We start from the raw sequence: 25,324 nt of genomic DNA on the forward strand, positions 1-25,324 counted from the left end.
GCCTCGAACAGGCAAGCCCAGGGTTCCAGGTCCACGCTTTATCCCACTGCGCCACCACAAGTCAGGCAGAGTTTTTAATTTTGAGGAAGTCCAATCCTTCTCAAAATATTTTGATTATGACATGTTAGGAAGGAAATATATAAGATACTGCATAGAAAATATTAATTTATAAGCAGTTTCTATAAAATAAACTCATATTTTAATACTTAAAGTGTCAATATTGTATTAGACATGTGTTTTTTTCTATGTTACAAACAAGAGACTGGCTCTGTATTGGGTGATGGCCAGAGAAATTCCTTATTGCCACTGTGTATCAGTCAGATGTTACTACACCCAAGAGAAAATTCAGAACAGTCAGATGTTACTCACTTAAGAAAGAACAAAAATTCAACATTTATGCCTAAAGAAATAGGTAACTTCTAAGACCTAAAATAAAATATTTAACAGAGGCTATGTAACTGTTCAAAGCAGCATATGTCTAGACTCAGATACACTGTGACCCTAGTCAAGACATAACTTCTACAGGATTCACATAAGTATGTTCCACTGACATATATTTTGAGGTAATTATAGCTTATTCCTTAAAAAAATAAAGTAAAATATTTTAGATAGAAAATGATAGACTAATCTTAAAAAGCATTCTGTCTTCCTAAGTAGAACACAAACAATCTTAACTACTTTGAAAAACTCATAAATGTTTATGCTATGTTATATAGTTAATATCAGGAACTAATGGAGATACTAGGCTATAATACACAAGTAATAAAGGCTCCCAATGTGCTTGCTATACTTTTTATAACTTGTATTTATTGTAATAGGATTTATTGTTGTTAGTAGGCCTGCTTCTGGTAATCCTCTTTTCTTATTTATTCATTTTGATCTTTTATTGAAGACAGCATCAGCAAAGCAAAATGAGCAAACTGAGAGAGTTAACTCTGAGTAACAAATTGTACTTTAGGGCATGGGCTCTGTGATAAAAACTTTTGTTTATTACTTATTGGTTGCTGGCTTTGCTCTAAGTCAGCGGTTCTCAACCTGTGGGTCGCGACCCCTTTGTTTTGGTCATTTGACCCCCACCGGGGTCACGACCCACAGGTTGAGAACCACTGCTCTAAGTAGCTGAATCTGCCAGACTAATGACTACAAATCACTGTACATACATATACTAAATGATCTATGAGTGATTATTAATAAGCTGTGAGTTAAGAACACAAGTTTTAAATGGAAGAGTCCTAGGCTCAAATCCCAGCTCTTTCACTAACTAGTTTTACTGACCTTAGGCATGTTACTCATAATATTGAGCCTCAGTTTTATTGTTTCTAAAAAGAAGCTAACAACAGACCATGTCATAGGATTCTTGAGAGAATTATATAAAATAGTATATGCTAGGCGGAGAGCCTGGAACAAAGTAAACACACATAAAACATTAGCTGCAATTATCATTACCACTACTACTACAACAGCAGCTCAAAAGTGAGCAGGGGAACTTAACACAGTTAAGACAGACTTGGCTATGGTTTAGAAAATACAATAGTATAAAATCTTAAGACTAAACTTTGTACTATGGATAATAGAGCATACATACTTACAAAGAAATTTGTACAAAACAGGATCAAACGCAGAGTTAAGCTTTTAATAAGTATTTTCAAAATTCTAACCGTTTTGGTCAGTTGGCTCAGTGGTAGAGCATCAGCCTGGTATGTGAAGTTCTGGGTTCGATTCCTGGTCAGGGCACACAGGAGAAGTGACCATCTACTTCTCCACACCTTCCCCCCCCCATCTGTCTCTTTCTCTTCCCCTTCCGCATCTACGACTCGAATGGTTTGAGCAAAGTTGGCCAGGGCTCTGAGGATGGCTCCATGGCCTTGCCTCAGGCGCTAAAATAGCTCTGTTGCTGAGCAACAGAGCAGCGGCCCAGCCGGACAGAACATCGCCTGGTAGGGGGCTTGCTGGATGGATCCCAGTTGGGGCACATGTGGGAGTCTATCTCTGCCTTCCTGCCTCTTGATTAACAAAAACAAACAAATAAATAAAATTAATTAAAACTGAAAACTAGCCTCACCTATGGTCCCTGTCTCTCACTTAATAAAAACAAACAACAAATAAACAAATAAAATTGATTAAAAAGTGAAAGCTAGACTGACGTGTGGTGGTGCAGTGGGTAAAGCATTAACCTGGAAACAATGAGGTTGCTGGTTTGAAACCCCAGACTTGCCCTGTCAAGGCACATATGAAAAGCAACCACTACGAGTTGCTGCTTCTCTTGCACTCTCTCTCTCTCTCTCTCTCTCTCTCTCTCTCTTTCTCTCTCTCTCTTCTTTCTAAATAATTAACATATAAAAGAAAATATATAAAATAAAAAAATTGAAGGCCAACGGATAATACAGTTCTCCTGACTTGAAATTTCAACCCAGTTAACTTGGGTTATGTTTTATTCTTGGGGAATAATTTCTTCATACTTTATAGAGAAAGGAGATAGAATCAAGCAGGTATTTCTTATATACCCAAATATAATGATATACTGTGTTTAAGAAAATTAATGAACCCATTAATTTATTATGCTATGCTTTACTTTTTAAAAATAATTGATGAGACCTGACCTGTGGTGGCGCAGTGGATCAAGCATTGACCTGGAACGCTTAGGTCGCCGGTACAAAACCCTGGGCTTGCCTGGTCAGGGCACGAATGGGAGTTGATGCTTCCTGCTCCTACCCCCTTCTCCCTCTCTCTCTCTCTCTCTCTCTCTCTCGGTCTCTCTCTCTCTCTCTCTCTCTCCCCCTGTCTCCTCTAAAATGAATAAATAAAACCTGACCAGGCGGTGGCACAGTGGATAGAGCGTCGGACTGGGATGCGGAGGACCCAGATTCAAGACCCCGAGGTCGCCAACTTGAGTGCAGGCTCATCTGGCTTGAGCAAAGCTCACCAGCTTGAACCCAAGGTCGCTGGCTTGAGCAAGGGGTTACTCAGTCTGCTGTAGCCCCATGGTCAAGACACATATGAGAAAGCAATCAATGAACAACTAAGGTGTTGCAACGAAAAACTAATGATTGATGCTTCTCATCTCTCTCCGTTCCTGTCGGTCTGTCCCTGCCTGTCCCTCTCTATGACTCTCTCTCTGTCTTTAAAAAAAAATAATAAAAATAAATAAAATGAATAAATAAATAAAAATAATTTTAAAAAAATTGGTGACTAAAAAACGCTTTGGAAACTAAGGTACAATGAAAATGTTATTTTTTGTGTTGGTGTTTAAATTTTTTTTCCCTCAGGCAGTGGATATATCTTCTTGTGGAAACTTTGCTGTGATTGGACTCTCATCAGGAACTGTAGATGTATATAACATGCAGTCTGGTATACATCGAGGAAGTTTTGGCAAAAATCAGGGTATTGTATTTTTTGTGTTATTAAAAAAATAATATAGAAAGATACAAGGCTGATAACTGGCATTGGCATTTATTAAATTCTTTAGTGCCCTATTTTGCCAGAGTTGTAATTGGATTATTGTCAACCCTATATGACAGATGCTGCCATTAGACCTATTATAACACTATGTCGAAATACTCAAAAAGAATGAAGTCATGGAAATTAGGGGAAAATCGATACTATACAAATTAAAATTTTTGTTATCTTCTTACTGTTTTAAGCAGAAAGTCTTACCTGTTTTTGAAACTTTTGTGCATTAATTTAATTGACTTTGTTTTCACTCGAGCAACATAATAATCTCCCTGCTCTCTAAAATTCAGAATAATTTAAAAAATGTAGAGAAAGTGAATAGAAGAACTTAGATTTTTAAATGAAGGAATCACTCTTTGTATAGTGTTCTGAGAGGAATTTTTATTTCTTTTGTCTTTTGACACATGCTATATAGCTCATAAAGGGTCTGTCAGAGGTGTCGCAGTGGATGAACTAAACCAGCTGACAGTTACAGCTGGTAGTGAAGGATTACTCAAGTTCTGGAACTTTAGAAACAAAACTTTAATCCATTCTATGAGCCTCGATTCATCTCCAAATATGATGCTGCTGCATAGAAACAGGTAAAGTTTTTCTTTTAACGATAATAAATTTTCCTCCTGATGTTTTTGATACAAATTCTTAATTTAAGTACATAATAGACCAAGTGAGGAAAAATCAGACTTTTAATATGAAAGAACAGCATTTTGCTTAATTTCCCCAAAGTTACACGTGATTAAAAAATTAAAATGACTGTGAGATTTTAGGTCAAGGGTTTTTTGTTTGTTTATTAAAACTGATGCATTTGTCTTGCTAGTGGCATTCTGGGACTCGCCTTGGATGACTTCTCGATCAGTGTTCTGGACATAGAAACTAGGAAGATTGTCAGAGAGTTTTCTGGACACCAAGGCCAAATAAATGACATGGTAAAACAAACTAGGTGTTTAAACAAAACTTGACTACTCTATTTAGGTTAAAAATGTTCAAATAATTGAAAATGTTATGCTTTAATAGCATTAAACTACTCATCATATGAGGAAATATTCAAAGGAAGTAATTTGGAGACTAATTTTCAAAGAGATTTTAAGGAAAATGTAAAATTAAAAGAAGTTTAATATTTCTCAAGGAGTTGATGCCATCAGATTAAAGTATAAATTGCAGAGTTTATTTTTTCTCTTGAATTTTAAACGAGGCCATTGGCGATTGAATGATCTATTGAAACATAAGTATATCATTTTTGACTTAATATTAAATTAGGCTGAAGGAACTTGTTTCTGATTTTCTGCGTGCATAACAAATAATTACTAGAAGACTTGGAATATCTGGTACCTGGTTTATTCTGGGTTCATTTTATCTCTAGTTTCTGTAGCTTAACTCCAAAAGAGTTTAATTAGTAATGTGTTTTAGCTTGCTGTTATTGTCTTATAGTGGGATATATGACATGATAAGAAGTACTCGAGTTTAAAAACTGTATGTAGAGGACCATATTAAGTCTATATTGTCATTTTGCGTCAGTTGCAGATACCTTGATTTACGTTAAAAGAGAAAAAAAAATAAAGTAAAATCCTACCTACTGAGTGGCAATTTCAACAGCTACTTTTACTTATCAACAGATTTTGTTATGATAGTATCTATAGAAATAAAGGTGGGAATGGAATAATTTTGCTGAAATAGCATTTTTGAAGACATCTCTTCAGTGCCAGATGCTCTTCCTTTTTCTTTATTTTCAATCTGTGTCTCTGGAGTTTCTCCTACTCACTAATAAGTTAATCCTGTTTAATTAAATTTATAAAATCACGTTATTTTTTTTCTAACATGATTTTACCTATCAGAGTCATTTTCCCCATCCTTTAAATCTGTGCTGTCCTATCAATTAAGTTGAGCTTTGTTTACCTTAAGTGGGGGTTTTTTTTGTTTTTTTTTTTGTTTTGTTTTTTTCTTTTTCTGAAGCTGGAAACGGGGAGAGACAGTCAGACAGACTCCCGCATGCGCCCGACCGGGATCTACCCGGCACGCCCACCAGGGGCTACGCTCTGCCCACCAGGGGGCGATGCTCTGCCCCTCCGGGGCCTCGCTCTGCGGTGACCAGAGCTACTCTAGCGCCTGGGGCAGAGGCCAAGGAGCCATCCCCAGCGCCCGGGCCATCTTTGCTCCAATGGAGCCTTGGCTGCGGGAGGGGAAGAGAGAGACAGAGAAGAACGAGGGGGCTGGAGGTGGAGAAGCGAATGGGCGCTTCTCCTATGTGCCCTGGCCGGGAATCGAACCCGGTCCCCCGCACTCCAGGCTGACGCTCTACCGCTGAGCCAACCGGCCAGGGCCTCTTTACCTTAAGTTTTTTCCTCAGAATTACTGTAGCTGGATGGCCAAGTTAGAGTTCACTTACCCAATATCATTTCCTAATAGTGATAGTCATGATCCCTTTGGTGTGCTTAGACTTCTGGATGAACACAATCTACTGCTATTATAAACCTTGAAGTTTTTCCTTTTGGGCCTTCTTACACATCTAACCTGTCTTAAGCCTCCAAACACTTGCTGCAGGCAAGGAGAGCTATTCTTTATCCATTTTTATTGATAGAAGATATATAACTTCTTTGAGGTGGGGTAAGTACTTTATTGTTTAAATTTATTTTAAAAATCTGATTATTGTGGTTTTAAATTATATTTTGGAAATAAAACATGATTAAGGAAGAAGAGAATTTTAACTGAGGCTGTAAGCAAAAGGAGGATTTTTTTTTCTTTTCTTAGTGAATGGGGGTGAGGCAGAGAGACAGACTCCTGCATGTGCCCCGACTGGGATCCACTTGGCAGGCCCCTACACATATACATGTATATATACACACATAAATTATACATGTGCTCTTCTTTTTTTTTTTTTTTTTTAATTTAAAGGCTTTCAGTCCTGATGGTCGTTGGTTAATAAGTGCTTCAATGGATTGCTCTATTAGAACTTGGGACCTTCCTTCTGGGTGGTGAGTTTATTTTTCAATCCCTATCAGACAATTTCTCAATCATTGTCTTTTACCTGTAATTAATGGTATGCTTTTAAAAATATGGGTATATTTAGGGATTTTCTTACTTGCTGGTATTTTATCCTTAGAATGTTTTTTATGTCTTAAACAGCAAGGATTATTGCCGTAAAAAATAATAGGAAAATGTAGTTTCTCTGTGGTTTTCTGTTTCTGCAAAATTGGGATATATAGAAGTGAGTTGCATAAACTTTACAAAAGCTCGTTTGGCCTTTTCAGTACTTTAGATACAGCTCAGACTTTACAACTCAGTTTTATTTGATGTGTTGTATGTTTGTTTTGTTCATACTGAATTTAGTTAAATGGTCAAAAGTCTTAACTTTCCTTTATGTAGTATATATTCTGTCTCTAACATAATTCTTGAAAGAAGACATTTTAGATACCTTTAAGTAATGAAAAATATGTTTCTGACGATTTAGGTAAAACCCAATAGTGTTCAGAAATCTGTTTCATACACTGAAACTTGCTACTAAAACAGCTCTCAAAGAGAAAACATCTAATTCTGCTAAACAATTTGAACATTGGAGACATAGAGAGAAAGAGTGCATGTGTGTGTGTGCTTTGTTGATGTTAAGAATTATATAAGAATAGATGCAATTTAAAACCACATTAGTTAATATAGAGTTGCTTAGGAAGGAGTGGTGGGAGAAGCAAAGTGTGTAATTTAACAGGAATGTACCATAAGGAAAGACACTGTTGAGAAAAATGGGAAGGAAGATGGTACTTTTTAATCTTCTGAAATATTTCTAAATTAAGCTCTGTCCAATCTGCTTACTGTTTTTGTCTCAGTAATTGAATAAGCTCATTCCTGAAAGCAGTTTGACCTTTACAAAGGAAAAACCCTGATATACTCACTTCCATTCAAGTTTGATACAGGAATGAGGCCCAGCTCTTCATCCAACATAAACACCAAATCTGGGACATGTGCAACAAATACATACAACAAGAGTGTCACTGATTGGTCCAGTTCCAATAATGAGGGACTTTTATCCACAAGGGTGTCTCATTTCCACGGAAAATAGAATAAAGCAAAATTTAGCTAGTTGTCTGTGTCCTCTGACTTCAAAAAGTTCACCTAAAGTTGGTACTTTCTTAATTTCTAAACAACTTTTTTTAAAAGGCACCATTAGAAATATCGGTAATCTGTTGCTTCTTGGACTTTTGCTGTTTTTCTAAAAATGAACATTTTAATTTGAATTATATATAATTTAATATGCTTTAATATAATTACATATAACTTAATTACAGTAGGAAAATTGTACAAGTAGAAGAGTTGACATGCCCTTTTCCTTTTCCTCTTTAATAGTTTTAGGTCACATTAGGTGAGAGATAGGTTAATGTTCAGTAGTACTTTTTTAAAAGTGGCAAGTTTATCTTTGGAATGGAAAAATTAAGATTTGAAAGCATCTAAATCTATCAGTCTCTGACTCAGCATTAGTCTTTTTGCTAAATTTTTTATTTTAGTAAAAAAGTTGAGCAGATTTAAATTGGGCAGGTTTTCAACTCTGGTATCTTATTTTTAGGGGAACACTGAGACAAATTGTAAGTGACTACAGGGGCCTGAGGCTGGGAGAAACACAAGAGCAAGAAATGAGTTCCACAGGGCTTGTTAAAAGAAAATAATAGTATCTACACAAATTGAACCAAAGTATATTTTTGTTAAAGACAAAATAAGTACTCCTTTGGTTAATATCAGAAGTGGAGTAAATGAGACCGCTTGAAAAGCAGTATGACACAGCTGTTGTCTACTTGCAACTAAACATTTATTTACCATGAGGTGCTCGGCACTTTCTATACTTTAATTTTCATCTTCCCTCATACCCTCATGAGTGTAGGTACTATTTTTATTTTTAGTCCCATTCGTGGAGAAAAAAAACAATTTCCCAACAGTTGTGATATCAGCCTTGCTCGGGTGTGTCAGATGTTGTAAGGATGAACAGATTTTCTTGATTTAGAAGATAATAAGGAAGTGAGGATCAGTATTTTACCCATATGTAACTTGGGATTTTTTATTTCCTCCTGTTCTTAAACCATAATTAGCATGACAGTCTTTGGAGATTCCTAATTCTTTCTTCAGTAAGCAGTTTCATCATTTACATAGTCTATTAAATATTTAAAGAATGAGTATACTCATTGCATAGCCTGAAAAGTGAAGTTATGAGTAAGCCTTTGGGTGTGGTAAAATACAGGTGTTCCCACCCGGAATGTGTCTGTGTGAAACAAATTGTGTAGTTACTGAAGTGCTCACTGTAAAATTGTTTTAAAGTACAAAAAATTTCTCTTGTGTTTGTAGAATTCTCAGAGAAGCAGAGTTGATATTTTTTATCTCTGAAATTATATGTCATTCCCTGCCACTACCACGTTTTATTTCTTTGTTTTCAATCTAACTATAAGTTCAGGTTGAACAGTTTAGAGCAGGGGTCTCAAACTCGCGGCCCGCCGAACAATTTTGTGCGGCCCGCAGACGAATCCACGAAGTTCAAAATATTTTGGATAAAATTAAGTAAACCTAGGGGCCTACTTGTATTTTTCATTTCTCTAGCATCCTAGCTAGATATTAGCTTAGTTAACAGCAGTTGTGATGCGAACTACAGTTTCTGGTCGTTTTGTGACACTGAGTAAACTGCATGTACGATTGTGCTTGTTGTACTGATTTTTTTTGTTTTCAACTGCAGTGAGAAAAGTGTTGCATAACAGTTGCCTTTTGTAGACCTAGTGTGGCCCGCCGAACGGCTGTGATCTTGCTCTGCGGCCCACATGCTGAGTTGAGTTTGAGACCCCTGGTTTAGAGGGTGAAAATAAAATATAAAATAGCTTTAATAGAATTTTACATTTTATTTTTCTTGTTGCTGTTTTCTGAGGAGCATTACATGAGAATAATTGGAATGGAACATTACAGTATTTTGCATTTCTTACAGAGGCAATACCATCCCTTTGTTCTGTTCTTTAGGTATTCTGTCACTTTGGAGCTTAATCATCTAGTTACTGTCTGCATTTGTTTAGGATATAACCAGAAATGACTTCAGTATGCAAGGCTCTGTGCTTGAAAATCTGATTCTTTACACTGGGAATTTTATTAATGTTCTCTACAAAGTATGTAATTTATCTGGAACTTTTCATTCTGTGGGACTAGCAGGAGACTGTATCGTAGTTAGGTCTGAGATAAATCTATACACTTATGTTTTATGAACCTGATGTGGCCATGTTTTTATGAATATGCTGTGTCTGTGGGAACTACCTTCCTCAATTTGATGCTTTTATATAATGGAAGGTCAGTCTACCCACACACAATAGGTGTGGAATCAAGTTGCACAGTGAGTTTAAGAAAATAATTACAGTATTAATAAAATAGATTTGCCCAAGCAGTAGGTTCTTCTTAGACAGATTCTAAACATGTTAGGAAGTTTCACCTGCCACATACTTACACAGTTGATGAACAAATATTGATCAAGACAAGAAGAGGTAAGATCTGAAATTGCTGTGTTTAGGCTTAATCTTCATCTACATACATTGGGATTATGTTTCTACTCTAGGTTCTTTGGGTTAAATGAATTAACATGAATAAATTAATAGTCATAGGTATATAAGTGTTTGGCGCTATTATCTTTTCCCCCAGTTTTCTTGATTTCCAAAGGAAGTTATTCTTGTGAGTTTCCAAAGTAGGTTTGAGCAGAAATCAGGCAGGTTGTTACTCACCGTTTTCCCCCTTAACAGAGAATAAATAGCAGTCATTGTCCTGAGCACACTTTGGCGTGTGTTCTCAGTAGTACTAATTTTAGTCACCTTCCTATCTTTTATTCATTATTTAAGGCTTACATTATTAATCACACTGAAGAAATTGAGAGAGATTTCCTCATGGGCAAGTCACTTTCTGTCTCCACCAGAGTCTTCATTTACATTTGAGCTGCTCAAAAATCACCTGCGTAGACATCCCCAGGGTGTAAATGTGCTACTGAGCTGCTTGTTAGATCTGCAGTAGTTTTATTGAGTTCATAGTGATTAAGAGTAGACTGCTTGGGTGACCATCCTGGCCCAACTTTCCACCAAGAAGCAAGTTTTTAAAATTACTGGTCCAAAAAAAAAAAAAAAAGTTACTGGTCCTGATGTTCTGACCAGTATAGTAAAGTTGGATCGGCCTCATAGGGTCATGAGGATTAAAATAGGAGACTCAGGGCTCAGGATACTTTCTAGCGTGGAATACTAAAAAAATTGCTAACTGCTGTTGTTTTTCTTGAAAGATGTTTTAATTAATGTGGACTCTGAACTTCAATCATTTTGTGACTTCCCATGGATAATGTACTGGCTTCAGTAAATAGTTTTTAAAATAGTAGCAGTGATTGAAACCAGTATACCTCTCTTAAAGTGTACAAAGTATTCACACTCTTAGTCAACCTAAGAAGCGTTCTTTGCAGAAGGTCTTTCTCTTTGCTCATTAAATTCACTCATGTCACTTCTTGCTGTCACCATCCTAGTTCAGATCTTTATTGCTTGTTAGATGCCTACTTCCATAATTTTAGTGTTCTTCCTGTTCAAATATATTCTGTGTTCTGATGGCAGATTTTTTTTTTTTAAGTGAAGATTACACTATCTGCTCAAAAGCCTTTAGTGACTTTTCATTGATTAAAAAATAAAAACAAACTCAGATGTTTGGTATTTGAGACCCTGTGGGTAGCCTTACGCTTATGGACCAAACTGTACTCCTCACTAGACCGTTTCATTTTTCTTCACCTTGCTCTCCGTACCTCCCTCAGCCAGGATACACTTTCTTTACCATCAGCGTCCATTGAAATCCTGTTCATTTGGAAGGCTTATCTCCAATGCTATTCTCTGAGAGGCCTACTCTGAGTCTCCTACCTGGGTGTAATTGCTCCCCTTCCTCCCCAACTCTTCAACCCTTCCAACAGTTAAGGCTATAAGATTAGTTTTTATATACTGCTTTATGGTGCTCTATAGACTGAATTCCTTTGTTTCATGTATATCATGGTTACCTATTTAAGAAGCAGAATTGCTAAAGTTTTTCCATTAATATGCGTATTCTTATTTGCAGCCATTTTATTTTATTAATTTTTTGTTGTTGCTTAATCCTTTTACTATTTTCACTGGGATAATAGAAATTCAAGAAAGTACTGATAATTAGAAATATTTAAATGTGTGACATCTTCAGAATTGTCCCCAAGTCAGTCTACCAAAATGGTATTCCAGAAAAACAGTGTTTCCTCCTATATTCTCCCTGTTGAAACTCTTTCTCTGGTTAATTGGTTTCCTCAGTAAGAGAGATTATTTTCACATAATAAGTTTGTTGACAAAGTGCTTTGTTATTGATGACTTTCTGGTGTTGGTAATTTTTAAAAAGCAAAACAAATTTTCTGCATCTCTTATCTCGTATTTTTTTAATAAAAATATATTTTGTGAATTAAATGTTTTTGTAGAGTTTAAATTCTCTTTTTAATCCTTTTTATAGTCTAATAGACAGCTTTTTGTTGGACTCAGCTCCTCTCAATGTTACTATGTCCCCTACTGGAGACTTCCTGGCCACTTCCCACGTGGACCACCTTGGAATTTATCTTTGGTAAGTTCTTTCATACAGTTCTGTTTGGGGAAAGGAGGAAAAAGAAGAGGATATTGTTAGACAACCATAGTTGCTAACATTGCCATTTAGTTTTGGGGTCTTTTGTTTGTTTTTGTTTTGTTTTTAATTTATAAAATGGAAATGTCACATAGTTAACAGAGGGTTACATAAGTCTGGGGTTGATTCAGCGTCAGCTCGATAATTTAGATACCTTTGTTCAAGTATGTATTCTAAACCACTTTATTGGTTTTTATCTCTTATCATTTGTACTTTATATTTACAGAAAGGATAAGTGAATCTTAAAATTTTAGAAAAAGGGCGTCTCCAGGCAGGCCCTAGCCCTCCTGCTGCTCCCTAATACTGCTCTATCATCTCAGACTACTTTATCTATAAAATAAGGCATCCGTGTGGCAAGATGATTGCTAAGGTCATTCTAGTTGTATAACTTTTCATAATCATATAAAGATACTTATATGGTAATCTTCCAGCTCCATTGTAAGGAACATGTAAGAGTTCAAGATAAATAGTCCATCATCTGAGCCTAGAAAATTTTATGGCTGTTTCCTGAGTTCATATATCTCATTCTTTTAGCTGTGGTATTGAGGAAGAAAAACAAATTTAATCCCTTTTTCTAATTATATATATATATATATATATATATTTTTTTTTTTTTTTTTGTATTTTTCTGAAGCTGGAAACAGGGAGAGACAGTCAGACAGACTCCCACATGCGCCCGACTGGGATCCACCCGGCACGCCCACCAGGGGCCGATGCTCTGCCCCTCCGGGGCGTCACTGTGTTGCGACCAGAGCCACTCTAGCGCCTGGGGCAGAGGCCAAGGAGCCATTCCCAGCGCCCGGGCCATCTTTGCTCCAGTGGAGCCTTGGCTGCGGGAGGGGAAGAGAGCGACAGAGAGGAAGGAGGGGGTGGGGGGTGGAGAGGTAAATGGGCGCTTCTCCTATGTGCCCTGGCCGGGAATCGAACCCGGGTCCCCCGCACGCCAGGCCGACGCTCTACCGCTGAGCCAACTGGCCAGGGCCTCTAATTATAAAATTTTATAATTAAATTTTTAGTATACAAAAGTAAATTCTGTATACAATAGAAATAGACTTACCACCTTACTAAGAAAAATGAAGTATCTCCTGGAATCTGTGAGGCTTGAACAATCAAGACGAGAAGAATAGTAGCTATGGGACCTTAGCAGCAGGAGTAGATAGTACCACTATTAACGTAACTCAGAACCTGATGTTCTCAGTTTTCATTTTCCATTCCACATTTCTACTGTATGGCAAACAGAATCTGATTAACTCACTTTGGGACAGGAAGCTACATCTTATAGTCATCCAAAGTCATGGTACAGGGTCAGAGTAGCAGAAACATGGCCACTTAAGTGACCGTTTTAGTGAAAGGGAAATCTATAACTGTTTACAACCTCAAGGATCTGATTATCTTATTTTCTCTCTGACTTAACTCTGTGGGTCCTTTCTTTATTATTTTCTGAAGTGAAGGCTGACAATTTTCAAAACAAAATAAATAGATGGAGGTTACATAACTTTATAAAAGTATAATCTAGCACCAGTTTGTCAATTACTTTTGTACTACATTACTAATGTTTATACACAACTTTCTTGTGATGACATCTATGGTATAAATCAAGGCATTTTCAAATTAATACTATTTATCTTTGAGATTTTTTAAATTTGTAAGTGATTGGAATCTGTAGCCAAATTTAAGATTGTGGAGTAGTTGAAGTTTTTTTATTTATTTTTTTAACCAGTAATTGGAAGTTTAAAAAGAAACAAAACACTATATTTTTAAGTTTTAAAATATGGCTTACATTTTTATTTCTCAGGTCCAATATTTCTTTGTATTCAGTTGTTTCATTACGGCCACTTCCCACAGATTATGTTCCTTCAGTAGTGATGCTTCCTGGTACTTGTCAAACCCAAGGTAATCACAAAATAGTATTATAATTTTTGAAGTATAATTATCATAGACCTAACATGGGGGGCAATATTGCTACTGAATGCAATCAATCAAAGTATTTTTTAACTGATATAAAATATTTTTAATGACTATGAATTTTTACAAAAATATTGATATGGTATTAATAAGGTAGCTAATATATAGTATAGCAGTGGAGAAATGTTTTGGGTCCCGTGATGGGAGTTGTGGTTAATATGAGAAGAGGAAATGGGATAAATAGTTTACAAGTCTACATTGAGTAAACATGTTATGAAATACTAGTAAATTTGGAATGAGTTTACTTTTACATGATAAAAAGATCATTATGTTAATTTTTTACCTGAAAATGTTTGTTTTAAGATGTAGAATTATCAGAAGAAACCACTGAACCAAGTGATGAAATGATAGAGTATGATTCCCCAGAGCAGCTGAATGAGCAGTTGGTGACTCTGTCACTTCTTCCTGAATCACGGTGGAAAAACCTTCTTAATCTTGATGTTATTAAGGTAATTTATAGTACACTTAATATTCACCCTGAATGACACATCTCAGAAGCATTTTTTTTAGTAGATAGAACATCCCCTACTTTGAAGGCTCTAGAAGGAGCAGTTAACAACTAAGATAATAAAGAGACTGCTGTTATATTAGTCCTGTTTAATTCACTGTGATAATCAAGGATTCCTTTTATATATATTGACTTTGAGAACATTCAACAGACCTCTGAATATAGCAAAAGTACAGGCTGCAACTACAGAGCTATTATAAATTGGGTATTGCCTGACCAGGCAGTGGCACAGTGGATAGAGCATCAGACTGGAATACAGAGGACCCAGGTTCGAAATCCCAAGGTCACCGGCTTGAACACAGGCTCACCAGCTTGAGCGTGGGGACACTGGCTTGAGCATGGGATCTTAGACATGACTCCGTGGTCACTAGCTTGAGCCCAAAGATCACTGTTTTGAAGCCCAAGGTCGCTGGCTTGAGCAAGGGGTCACTCTGCTGTAACCCACCTATCAAGGCACATATGAGAAAGCAATGAACGAACAACTAAGGTGTTGCAATGAAGAATTGATGCTTCTCATCTCTCTCCCTTCCTGTCTGTCCCTATCTGTCCCTTTCTCTGACTCTCTGTCTCTTGTCAAAAAAAAAAAAAAGAAATTGAGTATTTTAAATCCATCCTATAAACCAGCGGTTCTCAACCTGTGGGTCGCGACCCCGGCGGGGGTCGAACGACCAAAACACAGGGGTCGCCTAAAGCCATAGGAAAATACATATTTATTATACAATACATTTTTAAATAAAATATGTATTTCCAATGGCTTTAGGCGACCCCTGTGTTTTGGTCGTTCCACCCCCGCCAGGGTCGCGACCCACAGGTTGAGAACCACTGCTATAAACTAACTTTTTAACTTCTAAAAAAATATGGCCTCTGTAATGTATAATAGCTGTTGTCAGTTATTTGGATAAAAAAAGACTTTCACTGGTCTTTTTAACATTGAGCTTCAGTTACCCTTTATCATTTCATACCCTACTTTGCCAACTACAGGAAGATGTGTAGAGCTTGCTGTGTTGGGTCCCGGCACGTAAATTAATAAGAACTAGGTATAGGTAATGTCCTGTGACAGCAGCATCTGAAAAAAAAAAACCTAGCCCCTTTGTACTTGAGGAAATTACAATCTTACATGACAAATGAACAATAATGGCATAAATTAGTGTTTTTTAAAGAAAGTTTTATGACCCTCATTTGTGAGTAGCTAAAGCAATTGAAATGAATACAGTAGAGTAGAAAATTTCAGAGGTTATCCTCTGATAATGCTAAGTGGTGTTTTATGAAATGTGATTTGATTAGATATACACATAACACGTACTAGAGGTTGTGTATGTGCTAAGTCCCACTGCTGTGGGCTGTCAAGAAAAAGTGTAAGGAACACTGACATAGATAACTATTTTTGTAAGTAATAACTTTGTACCCAAAAAGTTTTGAGTGTCTTGAGTAAGAAAACAGAAGTTTTCACATGTTAATTTTCCTCAAAGAAGTGAAATACGTTTCTTTTTACTTGCTCACTTTTTGAGAGATTGGGCATCAGCATAAAAGTATATTGTCTAGGAGCATAGTTGTGAATTCTCTCCATCGTGTTGTCCAGTCTGTCAGCTGTCAGTGGAGTGTTTGATGCAATATCTTTAAAAGCAATGCATAAAAAAGTATCACTGTTCACTAAGGATGTTGGCCTATAATTTTAATTCTTTGTAGTAGTTTTTACCTGGTTTTGGAATTAGGATAATGCTTGCCTCATAAAATGAGCTTAGGAGTCTTCCCTTCTCTTGAATTTTTTGGAAAAGTTTGAGAAGGATATGTGTTCTTCTTTGAATGTTTGATAGAATTCACTTGTGAAACCATCTGTCCCAGGACTTTTGTTTGTTGATTACTGCTTCAATTTCAGTAGTTGTAATTTTTCTATTCAGGTTCTCTGGTTCTTCCTGGAATGTATGTTTCTCAGAATTTATCCATTTTGTCCAGATTGTCCAATTTGTTGGCATATAGGTAACTTGAATATTACACTCAAAACCATAAAAATTCTAGGAAGAAAATATAGGCCAGTGGTAGTTAACCTGGTCCCTACCGCCCACTAGTGGGTGTTCCAGCTTTCATGGTGGGTGGTAGAGGAGCAACCAAAGTATAAATAAAAAGATAGATTTAACTATAGTAAGTTGTTTTATAAAGATTTATTCTGCCAAACTTAGCGAAAATCCAACATAAAGTACTTGGTAAGTAATTATTATTATATGCTTTAATTTGCTGTAACTCTGCTTTATAAATTTTATAAAGTAAAGTTACTTTCCTACTTTATAAATCACCATTACTGTGGAACTGGTGGGCGGTTAGAAAATTTTACTATTAGCAGAGATACAAAAGTGGGCGGTAGGTATAAAAAGGTTGACTACCCCGCCTGACCTGTGGTGGCGCAGTGGATAAAGCATTGACCTGGAACACTGAGGTCGCCGGTTCAAAACCCTGGGCTTGCCTGATCAAGGCACATATGGGAGTTGAAGCTTCCTGCTTCTCACTCTCTCCCTCTCTCTCTCTCCCCCCTCTAAAATGAATAAATAAATAAAATTTTTAAAAAAAGGTTGACTACCCCTGATATAGGCAGTAAAATCTTGGACATGTTTCATAGCAATATTTTTTTCTGATATATTACCTCGAGCAAGGGAAATAAGAGCATAAACAAACGGGCCTACATCAAGGTAAAAAGGTTTTGCACAACTAAGGAAACAGCGAAATGAAAAAGACAACCCACTGAATGGGAGAACATTCTTCAATATGTCTGATAAGGGCTTAATATCCAGAATTTACAAGGAACTTATAAAACTCAACACCAAAGGGGGAAAAAATAATCCAGTTAAGAGATGGGCAAAGGACCTGAATATATGCACTCGTCCAAAAAGAAAACATACAGACGGCCAGTAGACATATAAAAAGATGCTCAGTATCACCAATCATCAGTGAAATGCAGATTAAAACCACAGTGAGATATCACCTCACATCTGTCAGAATGGCTATCATCAATAAATCAACAAATAGCAATTATCAGGTATGTGGAGAAAAGGGAACCCTCCTGCACTGCTGGTGAGACTGCATATTGGTGCAGCCACTGTGGAAAACAGTACAGATTTACTTCAAACAATTAAAAAGGGAACTGCCTTAGGACCCAGCAATTCCACTTATGGGAATATCTCCAAAGAAACTTGAAACACTAATTCCAAAGAATATATTTGCCCCTGTGTTCATTGCAGCATTATTTACAATAACAAGATTTGGAAGCAGCCCAAGTGCCCGTCAGTAAATGAGTGGATAAAAGAGCAGTGGTACATTTACACAATAGAATACTACTTAGCCATATAAAGAAGGAAATCTTAACTTTTTGCGACAGCATAGACAGACCAGGAGATTATTATGCCAAGTAAAATGCCAGTCAGAGAAAAGTAAATGTCATGTGATTTTACTTACATGTGGACTCTAAACAAAATAAACCAACGAACAAAATAGAAAAAGACTCATAGATATGGAAAACAGACTGACAGCTGTCAGAGGGGGTGAGGGCTGGGGGGCTGAATGAAAAGGTGAAAAGATTAAGCAAAGAAAACAGACAGCAGTGTGGGGACTGCAAGAAGGAAAGGGGGTAGGGAGAGGTAGAGGAGGGTAGAGGGGATGGATAGTGATAAAGGGAGACTTGGGTTAGTGAACACACAGTGCAGTATACAGATGATGTATTATAGAATTGTGCACCTGAAACTTGTATAATTTTACTCACCAATGTCACCCCAACAAATTCAATAAAATTATTTTAAAAATATATTTAGATGAATGTGAAGGTAGCAATTAGAATAATGCCCAATTAATTGAGCTAAGGTTGGGGTTTTTTGGACTACAGATATAGTGTCTTATTGCTAAGATATAGTTTGTTCTACGTAAAACCTTTCATAGAAACCTGAGTGAGCCCTGGCCGGTTGGGTCAGCGGTAGAGTGTCGGCCCGGCATGTGGAGGTCCCGGGTTCAATTCCCGGCCACGGCACATAAAAGTGCCCATCTGCTTCTCCACCCTTCCCCCTCTCCTTTCCCTCTCTCTGTCTCTCTTTTCCCCTCCTGCAGCCAAGGCTCCATTGAAGCAAAGTTGGCCCTGGGGCTGAGGATGGCTCCATGGCCTTCGCCTTGGGCACTAGAATGGCTCCGACTGCAGTGGAGCAACACCCCAGTTGCTCCCCTGGTGGGCGTGCCGGGTGGATCCCGGGTGGGCGTATGCGGGAGTCTGTCTGTCTGCCTCCGTGACCTCCCCCTCCACTTCTCACTTTGGAAAAATACGAGAAAAAAAAAAAAAGAAACCTGAGTGAATGGTTTTATGAGAGAAATACTCTAATATTTTTATTTCCTACTGAATGAAAAAAGTTAGAATTTTTGTATTTGTTTTGTGGGCAACTTTTCTGCTTTTGGTTTTCTTTAGCAGATTGGTAATTTCCAGAGGAGCCTTATAAAACTCCTCCAAAGCCTTTTCATGGCTCAGAGACTGTCTCCCTTCTAGCTCCAGAACAGTGAGTTAGAAGAGTAACCATGACTCTTACTAATCTCTGCCATCCCAAAGAGGGGCTGTTTCCACTGCAGTGTAGCAGTACTTCATCCTCTTTTCAGGTAGTAACTTTCTTTCATGCTGTTCCTCCAGGAAGCCTCTTTCAAAAAGCCAGTCTTCCTAGGGTTACAGAGCTCCTAGGGAGTGGAAGAGGAATAGCATAAGGTAGAATTGTGAGACTCCTTTATCAAGCAGTTTACCTTAGAAAGCCTCTTCATCAAATGCTCCTGAGACAGACAATAGCAATGTAATCATCAAAACCAAGTTCTGTCAGTGGGTAATCTGTGTTTTTCTTAATCAACTTTTACTAACATTTGAGGCCCCTGCTGGTTGTCTCAGTGGTAGAGTGTCAGCCTGGCGTGAGGAAATTCCGGGTTCGATTCCCGGCCAGGGCACACAGGAGAAGCGCCCATCTGCTCTCCACCCCTCCCCCTCTCCTTCCTCTCTGTCTCTCTCTTCCCCTCCTGCAGCCAAGGCTCCATTGGAGCAAAGTAGGCTGGGGTGCTGAGGCTGGCTCCATGGCCTCTGCTTCAGGCACTAGAATGGCTCCAGGCACATGCGGGAGTCTGCCTGGCTGCCTCCCCGCTTCTAACTTCGGAAAAAAAAAAAAAAAAAAAAAAAATATATATATATATATATATATATATATATATATATATATATATATATATATATATATATTTTTTTTTTTTTTAACTAGCACTTGAAACATTTACAGTGGTCCCTCATCTATTGTGAAGGTTAGGTTCCAGAATACCACCACCCCCACCCCCGTGCTAGGTGAAAATTTGTGAAGTAGCAATCTTATATTTATTTTATTTTTTATATATATTTTAAGACTTTATAAACCTTTCCCACACTTTTTTATATCGTTTTCAATTTTTAAAGCTAGAAAATGCTTATTTTGCTACAAAAATAATTAAAATAATATATAAAAATATCTATATACCACAAAGATCCCACAATATCATGAAAGACCCATGATACAATATAGATGTATACAATTTAAAAATCTGCAATACAGTGAGACCACGAAAAGTGAACCACAGTATGGCGAGGGACGACTATATTGACAAACAATAGTGTTCTCTTGCTTTTTAAAAATACAAAGTACTAAGGAAAAATTAAAATTTCAATAAAATAGAAGAATTAGGGGTATACTTCACAAAGAATTTCCACGTAGTTACTTCTAATGGCAGAAAAAAATTCTTTCACCTCATTTCCCTTAAATATTTTTAGATCCAAATTTCTTTTGGAGAAAAGAATTTGAGAAACTATTGAGCATTTATATAAGTTATAAAAAGTTTGTATTAAGTTAAAAAGTGCTTGATTATTACTTCTTCACCTAAAATATTCATATAAATATTCATGTTTCAGTAAAATGCGATATGTTTGTCATTTCTTATCAGCAAGGTTCCTGGAGGTTTGCATTGGGAAGCCTAATTTAAAGATATCTATGATATTGATTGCTGGGATTTTATTTTAACATTCTAATCTGAAAATTAATTTCTTTTTGTTAGTTTTTGGACTTTGTTTTAAAACTGAGTGGGAATTAATATTAGAAACTGTTGGCAAGGTAATTACTTACTATTATTTTTTCTTCTTTTCTCTTAATTAGAAAAGGAATAAACCAAAGGAACCACCCAAAGTACCCAAGTCAGCACCATTTTTTATACCAACAGTTCCTGGCCTCGTACCCAGATACGCTGCACCTGAACAAAGTAATGATCCCCAACAGGTAAAAACCAGTCTGGAACATTGTTTTATTTGGAGGGGGCGAAGAAGGAAAGCGCTAGTGTTTAGTGTATACTGAAGGACAGAAAAAGTATATGGGGTGTGTTTTGTATTATACATTTGAAGTTGTTTACCAAAACCCAGTTTTATACATATAGAGTAAATTAATAACAGCTTTTTATTATAAACTACACATTTTTTGGTTACACTTGTGTTCTTTGAATAATGGTATATTTATTTTTGTTTAAAGTCTAAAGTGGTAAATCTTGGAATTTTGGCTCAAAAATCGGAGTTCTGCTTGAAACTTGAAGAAGGACTGATAAATAATAAATGTAAGTTAAATTATAAAATATTTTACCAAGTATATACAGCTTATTTGACTTTATATGAAAAGACAGTGAATGAAATATTAGCAGATTTCTCAGTAATTGAAAGAAAATTGTAAAAACTGAAAAGATCGAAATTTTTATTTTACTTGGAAGTAATTTTAACTTTTGTTCTGTTACATTAAATCAGAGACACTAAACTCATGATATATTAGAATAATTTGAAAATCTTTCACACTTTCTGTATGGAATTAGATTTTTTCCTAATATCTTTGCTTTTTTTGTTTTTAAATTTTTGCTTTATTTTTATTTACAAAAGCAGTTTGCAATACATTTGGCAATATAGTAGGGACTTGTCTGGTGAGTTTAGATCATTTTAAAATTTACTTGGTTAATGTATTTAAATTCTGAAAGCTAGTCTGTAGCTAATAATGATAAGCAGTAAGAGCTGTGAGCAATTAACAATATCACAGTTACTCTCTTGTTTTATTTACCTCTTGTTTTCTGATCCAAGTGCTTTTGTTTTTGTATCAACATCACTCAAGGACACATTGGCTAAGTCAAGGAATGGTACTGATGGGCCATTGTAGACGACTAAAGAAAAGCAGGATTATAACAGGAGTAACTTGTTTTATTTGGAGGGGGCGAAGAAGGAAAGCACTAGTGTTTAGTGTATACTGAAGGACAGAAAAAATTTATTAGACTTTTGTCATTGGTGGTATTCCTTTTTAAAAAAGCTGGAAGCATACTCATTGCCATTGTAATATCAAATGCCTCATATAGCCCTGGCCGGTTGGCTCAGTGGTAGAGTGTTGGCCTGGCGTGCGGGGGACCCAGGTTCGATTCCCGGCCAGGGCACACAGGAGAAGCGCCTATCTGCTTCTCCACCCCTCCCCCTCTCCTTCCTCTCTGTCTCTTTCTTCCCCTCCCGCAGCCAAGGCTCCATTGGAGCAAAGATGGCCCAGGCACTGGGGATGGCTCCTTGGCCTCTGCCCCAGGCACTAGAGTGGCTCTGGTAGCAATACAGTGATGCCCCGGAGGGGCAGAGCATCGCCCCCTGGTGGGCAGAGCGCTCCCCTGGTGGGCATGCTGGGTGGATCCTGGTCGGGTGCATGCGGGAGTCTGTCTGGCTGTCTCTCCCCATTTCCAGCTTCAGAAAATACAAAAAAATAAAAATAAAAAATAAAAAAAAATGCCTCATATAAAAATAACTGGAAGTGCATAGAATGTGTTTTCATGGGTGCATATGAAATAAAAGTTATTTCTAAAAAAGTAGACAAAGTGGGTAAGAATAAGTTGGGGGTCTTTCTTCCTCATATAGTTCTTTATTGTGTTTCTTAATAAGGATGTACTTTTATAATTTTTGAACAGTAAAAAGAAAGATAAATAAATCCCCCCACTTCAATCTATTTCTGTTGGTAACTACTATTAATAATTTGGTATGTGCTTTTGGTATAGCTGCCTTATATTAGATTTGTTCTGATTTATTTATGAGCATTTTAAAGTGTCTGTTGCTAGGCATTTATTAGATTTTCTTTAGCAACCTTAGCAGGAAAAACATTAAATTGCTGAAAATGCCAGAAGTTCAGTGCTTTTGGTATTTGTATTGCTCTCATCATTTGTTCTGGTTTTATTTAAATTTGCGGTTTATTCTATAATACTACTTGATAGGAAAAAATGAACCCACAGAAAGAATTTCCTGTGCAACTGATATATATATATATATATATATATATATATATATATATATATATATATATATGGTGCTTGGGGTGTGAAATGAAGACTATAGTTTCTTAATTGAACTGATTGTAGATAATGACTGGATTCTTTTTAACACTTGATACAGATGACGCTGCTCTTAGCCTTCTGAAAGAATTAGGCCCATCAGCAGTGGAAACAGAGCTGCGGAGCTTGTCCCCTGATTGTGGCGGGTCTGTAGAAGTCATGCAGAGTTTCTTAAAAATGATCGGAATGATGTTAGACAGAAAGCGGGATTTTGAGTTAGCCCAGGCGTACCTTGCATTGTTTCTCAAGGTAAGTCTAATTAATGTAAGACAATACTTCCCAGCTTGCCTTCCTCTAGAGCAGTGATTTTCAACCGGTGTGCCGCAAGAATTTTTAAATCATGCAACACCTGACTACTTAGTCAGGGGCACTAACCTCTTTTCCCTTAGGATGTCAAGTTAAAATAATGTCAACAGCCAACACCACAATAGCCGTCCATTGTGCCTGAATCAAAATTATACCTTTTTTTTGTCAGATTGGCAAAAAAAATGTATTTTTTGTTTGCCACAGAAAACGTATGCCATGAGATGAAAAAGGGGGAAATCGCTGCTCTGAAGTAATATTGTCTGTTAATGCTTTCTGCAGAGATGGAAGTTTCCATGTCTGTGCAGTCCAGCCTGGCAGCCATTTGTCACAAGTGGCTATTGAGTGCTTGAAATGTGTCTAAATGTGACTGAGAAACTGAATTTTTTATTTTATAGGAATTTAATTAAATTTAAATAGTCACCTGCACCTGCTGACTCCTGTATTGAACAGCTGGATTACACAGCTTTGTAGTCTTTATTTTTTCACTCAGCACAATTTTAACTTAATTCTCTGACTTTTCTATGTCATCAGTGTGACTCAGTATACTAAGCTATTAACTTCTTCAAGTACTTACATTTTTACTTTTTCTGTAATCATGAAGAGAAAGTCAGGTTTTATATTTATTTTTTAGTTTGTTTTTCTACTGCTGAAATAAAAATACTTAGTTCTATCTTGGTTGTAGAAGTTTCCGGTGATTTGGCAAGCACAGTTGCTTTTATGACTAATACAGTGGAGAACTGAGGTTTATTTACTTCAGTAGCATAATGTATTATTGAAGGAGGTAGATGATGCTGGTTTTCAATAACAGGATATTCATCTATCATTACTACATAAAATCTTTTCACTAGATCTGATTATTTGAAATTATTTAAAAAGTAGATATTCAGATGGTAGCATGTGGGAAGAAAAAATAGAAATGCCACTGTTTCTATATCCTTTCCAAATTTACCACTTTCAGTTTCTGTGAATATAGTTACTCAATTAGAAAATAAAGCAAAGAGCCCATCTGATGTTTACTAACAGCGGGTTACATAGGAGAAAGTTACAGAGCAACAAGAGAGATTGTTAGATCTAGGCCCTTGTTTCTGGGTCTACTTGAGGACGGTCCTTAGGTGGAGGAAGGCAATGACTACTTTCTCCTAAGGGAATTCATATAAGACATGTTTGATAGGAAGATGGGAGATGGTAGTAAACCAGCATTTAAGAAAAAAATATTCAGAATAATATCTTCTAATGTTCCTTGGTAAAAAAGTTGAATCCAGAATACACAAAATTTTAATTTTCTTAAATTATAAGTTAAACTATCATTTTTCTTTTTAGTTACACCTTAAAATGCTTCCTTCAGAGCCAAAACTTCTAGAAGAAATGACAACGTTGTCATCACAGGTGGAAGAAAACTGGATTCATTTACAATCACTGTTCAATCAAAGCCTGTGTATTTTAAATTATATAAAAAGTGCTTTATTATAAAAATAAATTGAAGTGACTTTTATAAGTCAGACTTTTATATTAAATGGGTTCATATTTTGTGTTTCAAGTTTCACTGTGAGAGAATAAATGTTGGCACTACTGGACTAGTACTCATTTTCCACTTCTTAAGAGAAATACTTTCTTGAAGTAAAATTATACCAATCTTTTGTTTTCAGGACTTAAAGAATCTGCTCAGGTGTTTAATTTTTCTCAGTCTCTTCACATCAGTTACTTATGTCTGACTTTGGGGGATTGTCATCACAAGCTCATATTTTAAAAATATTTTTAGCACCTAAGAGCTGCTGGATGGCCTGAGTAGGTGGTGGCGCAGTGGATGGAGCATCGGACTGGGATTCCGAGGACCCAGGTTCGAGACCCCGAGGTCGCCAGCTTGAGCGCAGGCTCATTTGGTTTGAGCAAAAGCTCTCCAGCTTGGACTCAAGGTTGCTGGCTCGAGCAAGAGGTTACTTGGTCTGCTTAAGGCCTGCGGTCAAGTTACATATGAGAAAGCAATCAATGAACAACTAAGGTGTCGCAATGCGCAACGAAAAACTAATGATTGATGATTCT

The 25,324-nt window shown here is 36.7% G+C and overlaps 1 protein-coding gene across 1 annotated transcript in view; it reads left to right on the forward strand.

Annotated features, from left to right (window-relative positions):
- WDR36 (WD repeat domain 36) overlaps positions 1–25,102 on the forward strand; it is a 48,244-nt gene extending 23,142 nt beyond the window's left edge. Inside the window, exons 13-23 of the mRNA XM_066273986.1 lie at positions 3,267–3,381; positions 3,866–4,031; positions 4,265–4,373; positions 6,337–6,416; positions 11,935–12,042; positions 13,895–13,992; positions 14,368–14,513; positions 20,749–20,868; positions 21,115–21,196; positions 23,040–23,227; positions 24,605–25,102. Coding sequence (XP_066130083.1) covers positions 3,267–3,381; positions 3,866–4,031; positions 4,265–4,373; positions 6,337–6,416; positions 11,935–12,042; positions 13,895–13,992; positions 14,368–14,513; positions 20,749–20,868; positions 21,115–21,196; positions 23,040–23,227; positions 24,605–24,754 — 1,362 coding nt within the window. The 3' untranslated portion in view covers positions 24,755–25,102. The remainder of the gene's footprint in view (positions 1–3,266; positions 3,382–3,865; positions 4,032–4,264; positions 4,374–6,336; positions 6,417–11,934; positions 12,043–13,894; positions 13,993–14,367; positions 14,514–20,748; positions 20,869–21,114; positions 21,197–23,039; positions 23,228–24,604) is intronic.
- The last annotated feature ends 222 nt before the right edge of the window (positions 25,103–25,324 follow it).

The sequence above is a fragment of the Saccopteryx bilineata genome, chromosome 4 (genome assembly GCF_036850765.1).
Source record: "Saccopteryx bilineata isolate mSacBil1 chromosome 4, mSacBil1_pri_phased_curated, whole genome shotgun sequence".
Classification (NCBI taxonomy): domain Eukaryota; kingdom Metazoa; phylum Chordata; class Mammalia; order Chiroptera; family Emballonuridae; genus Saccopteryx; species Saccopteryx bilineata.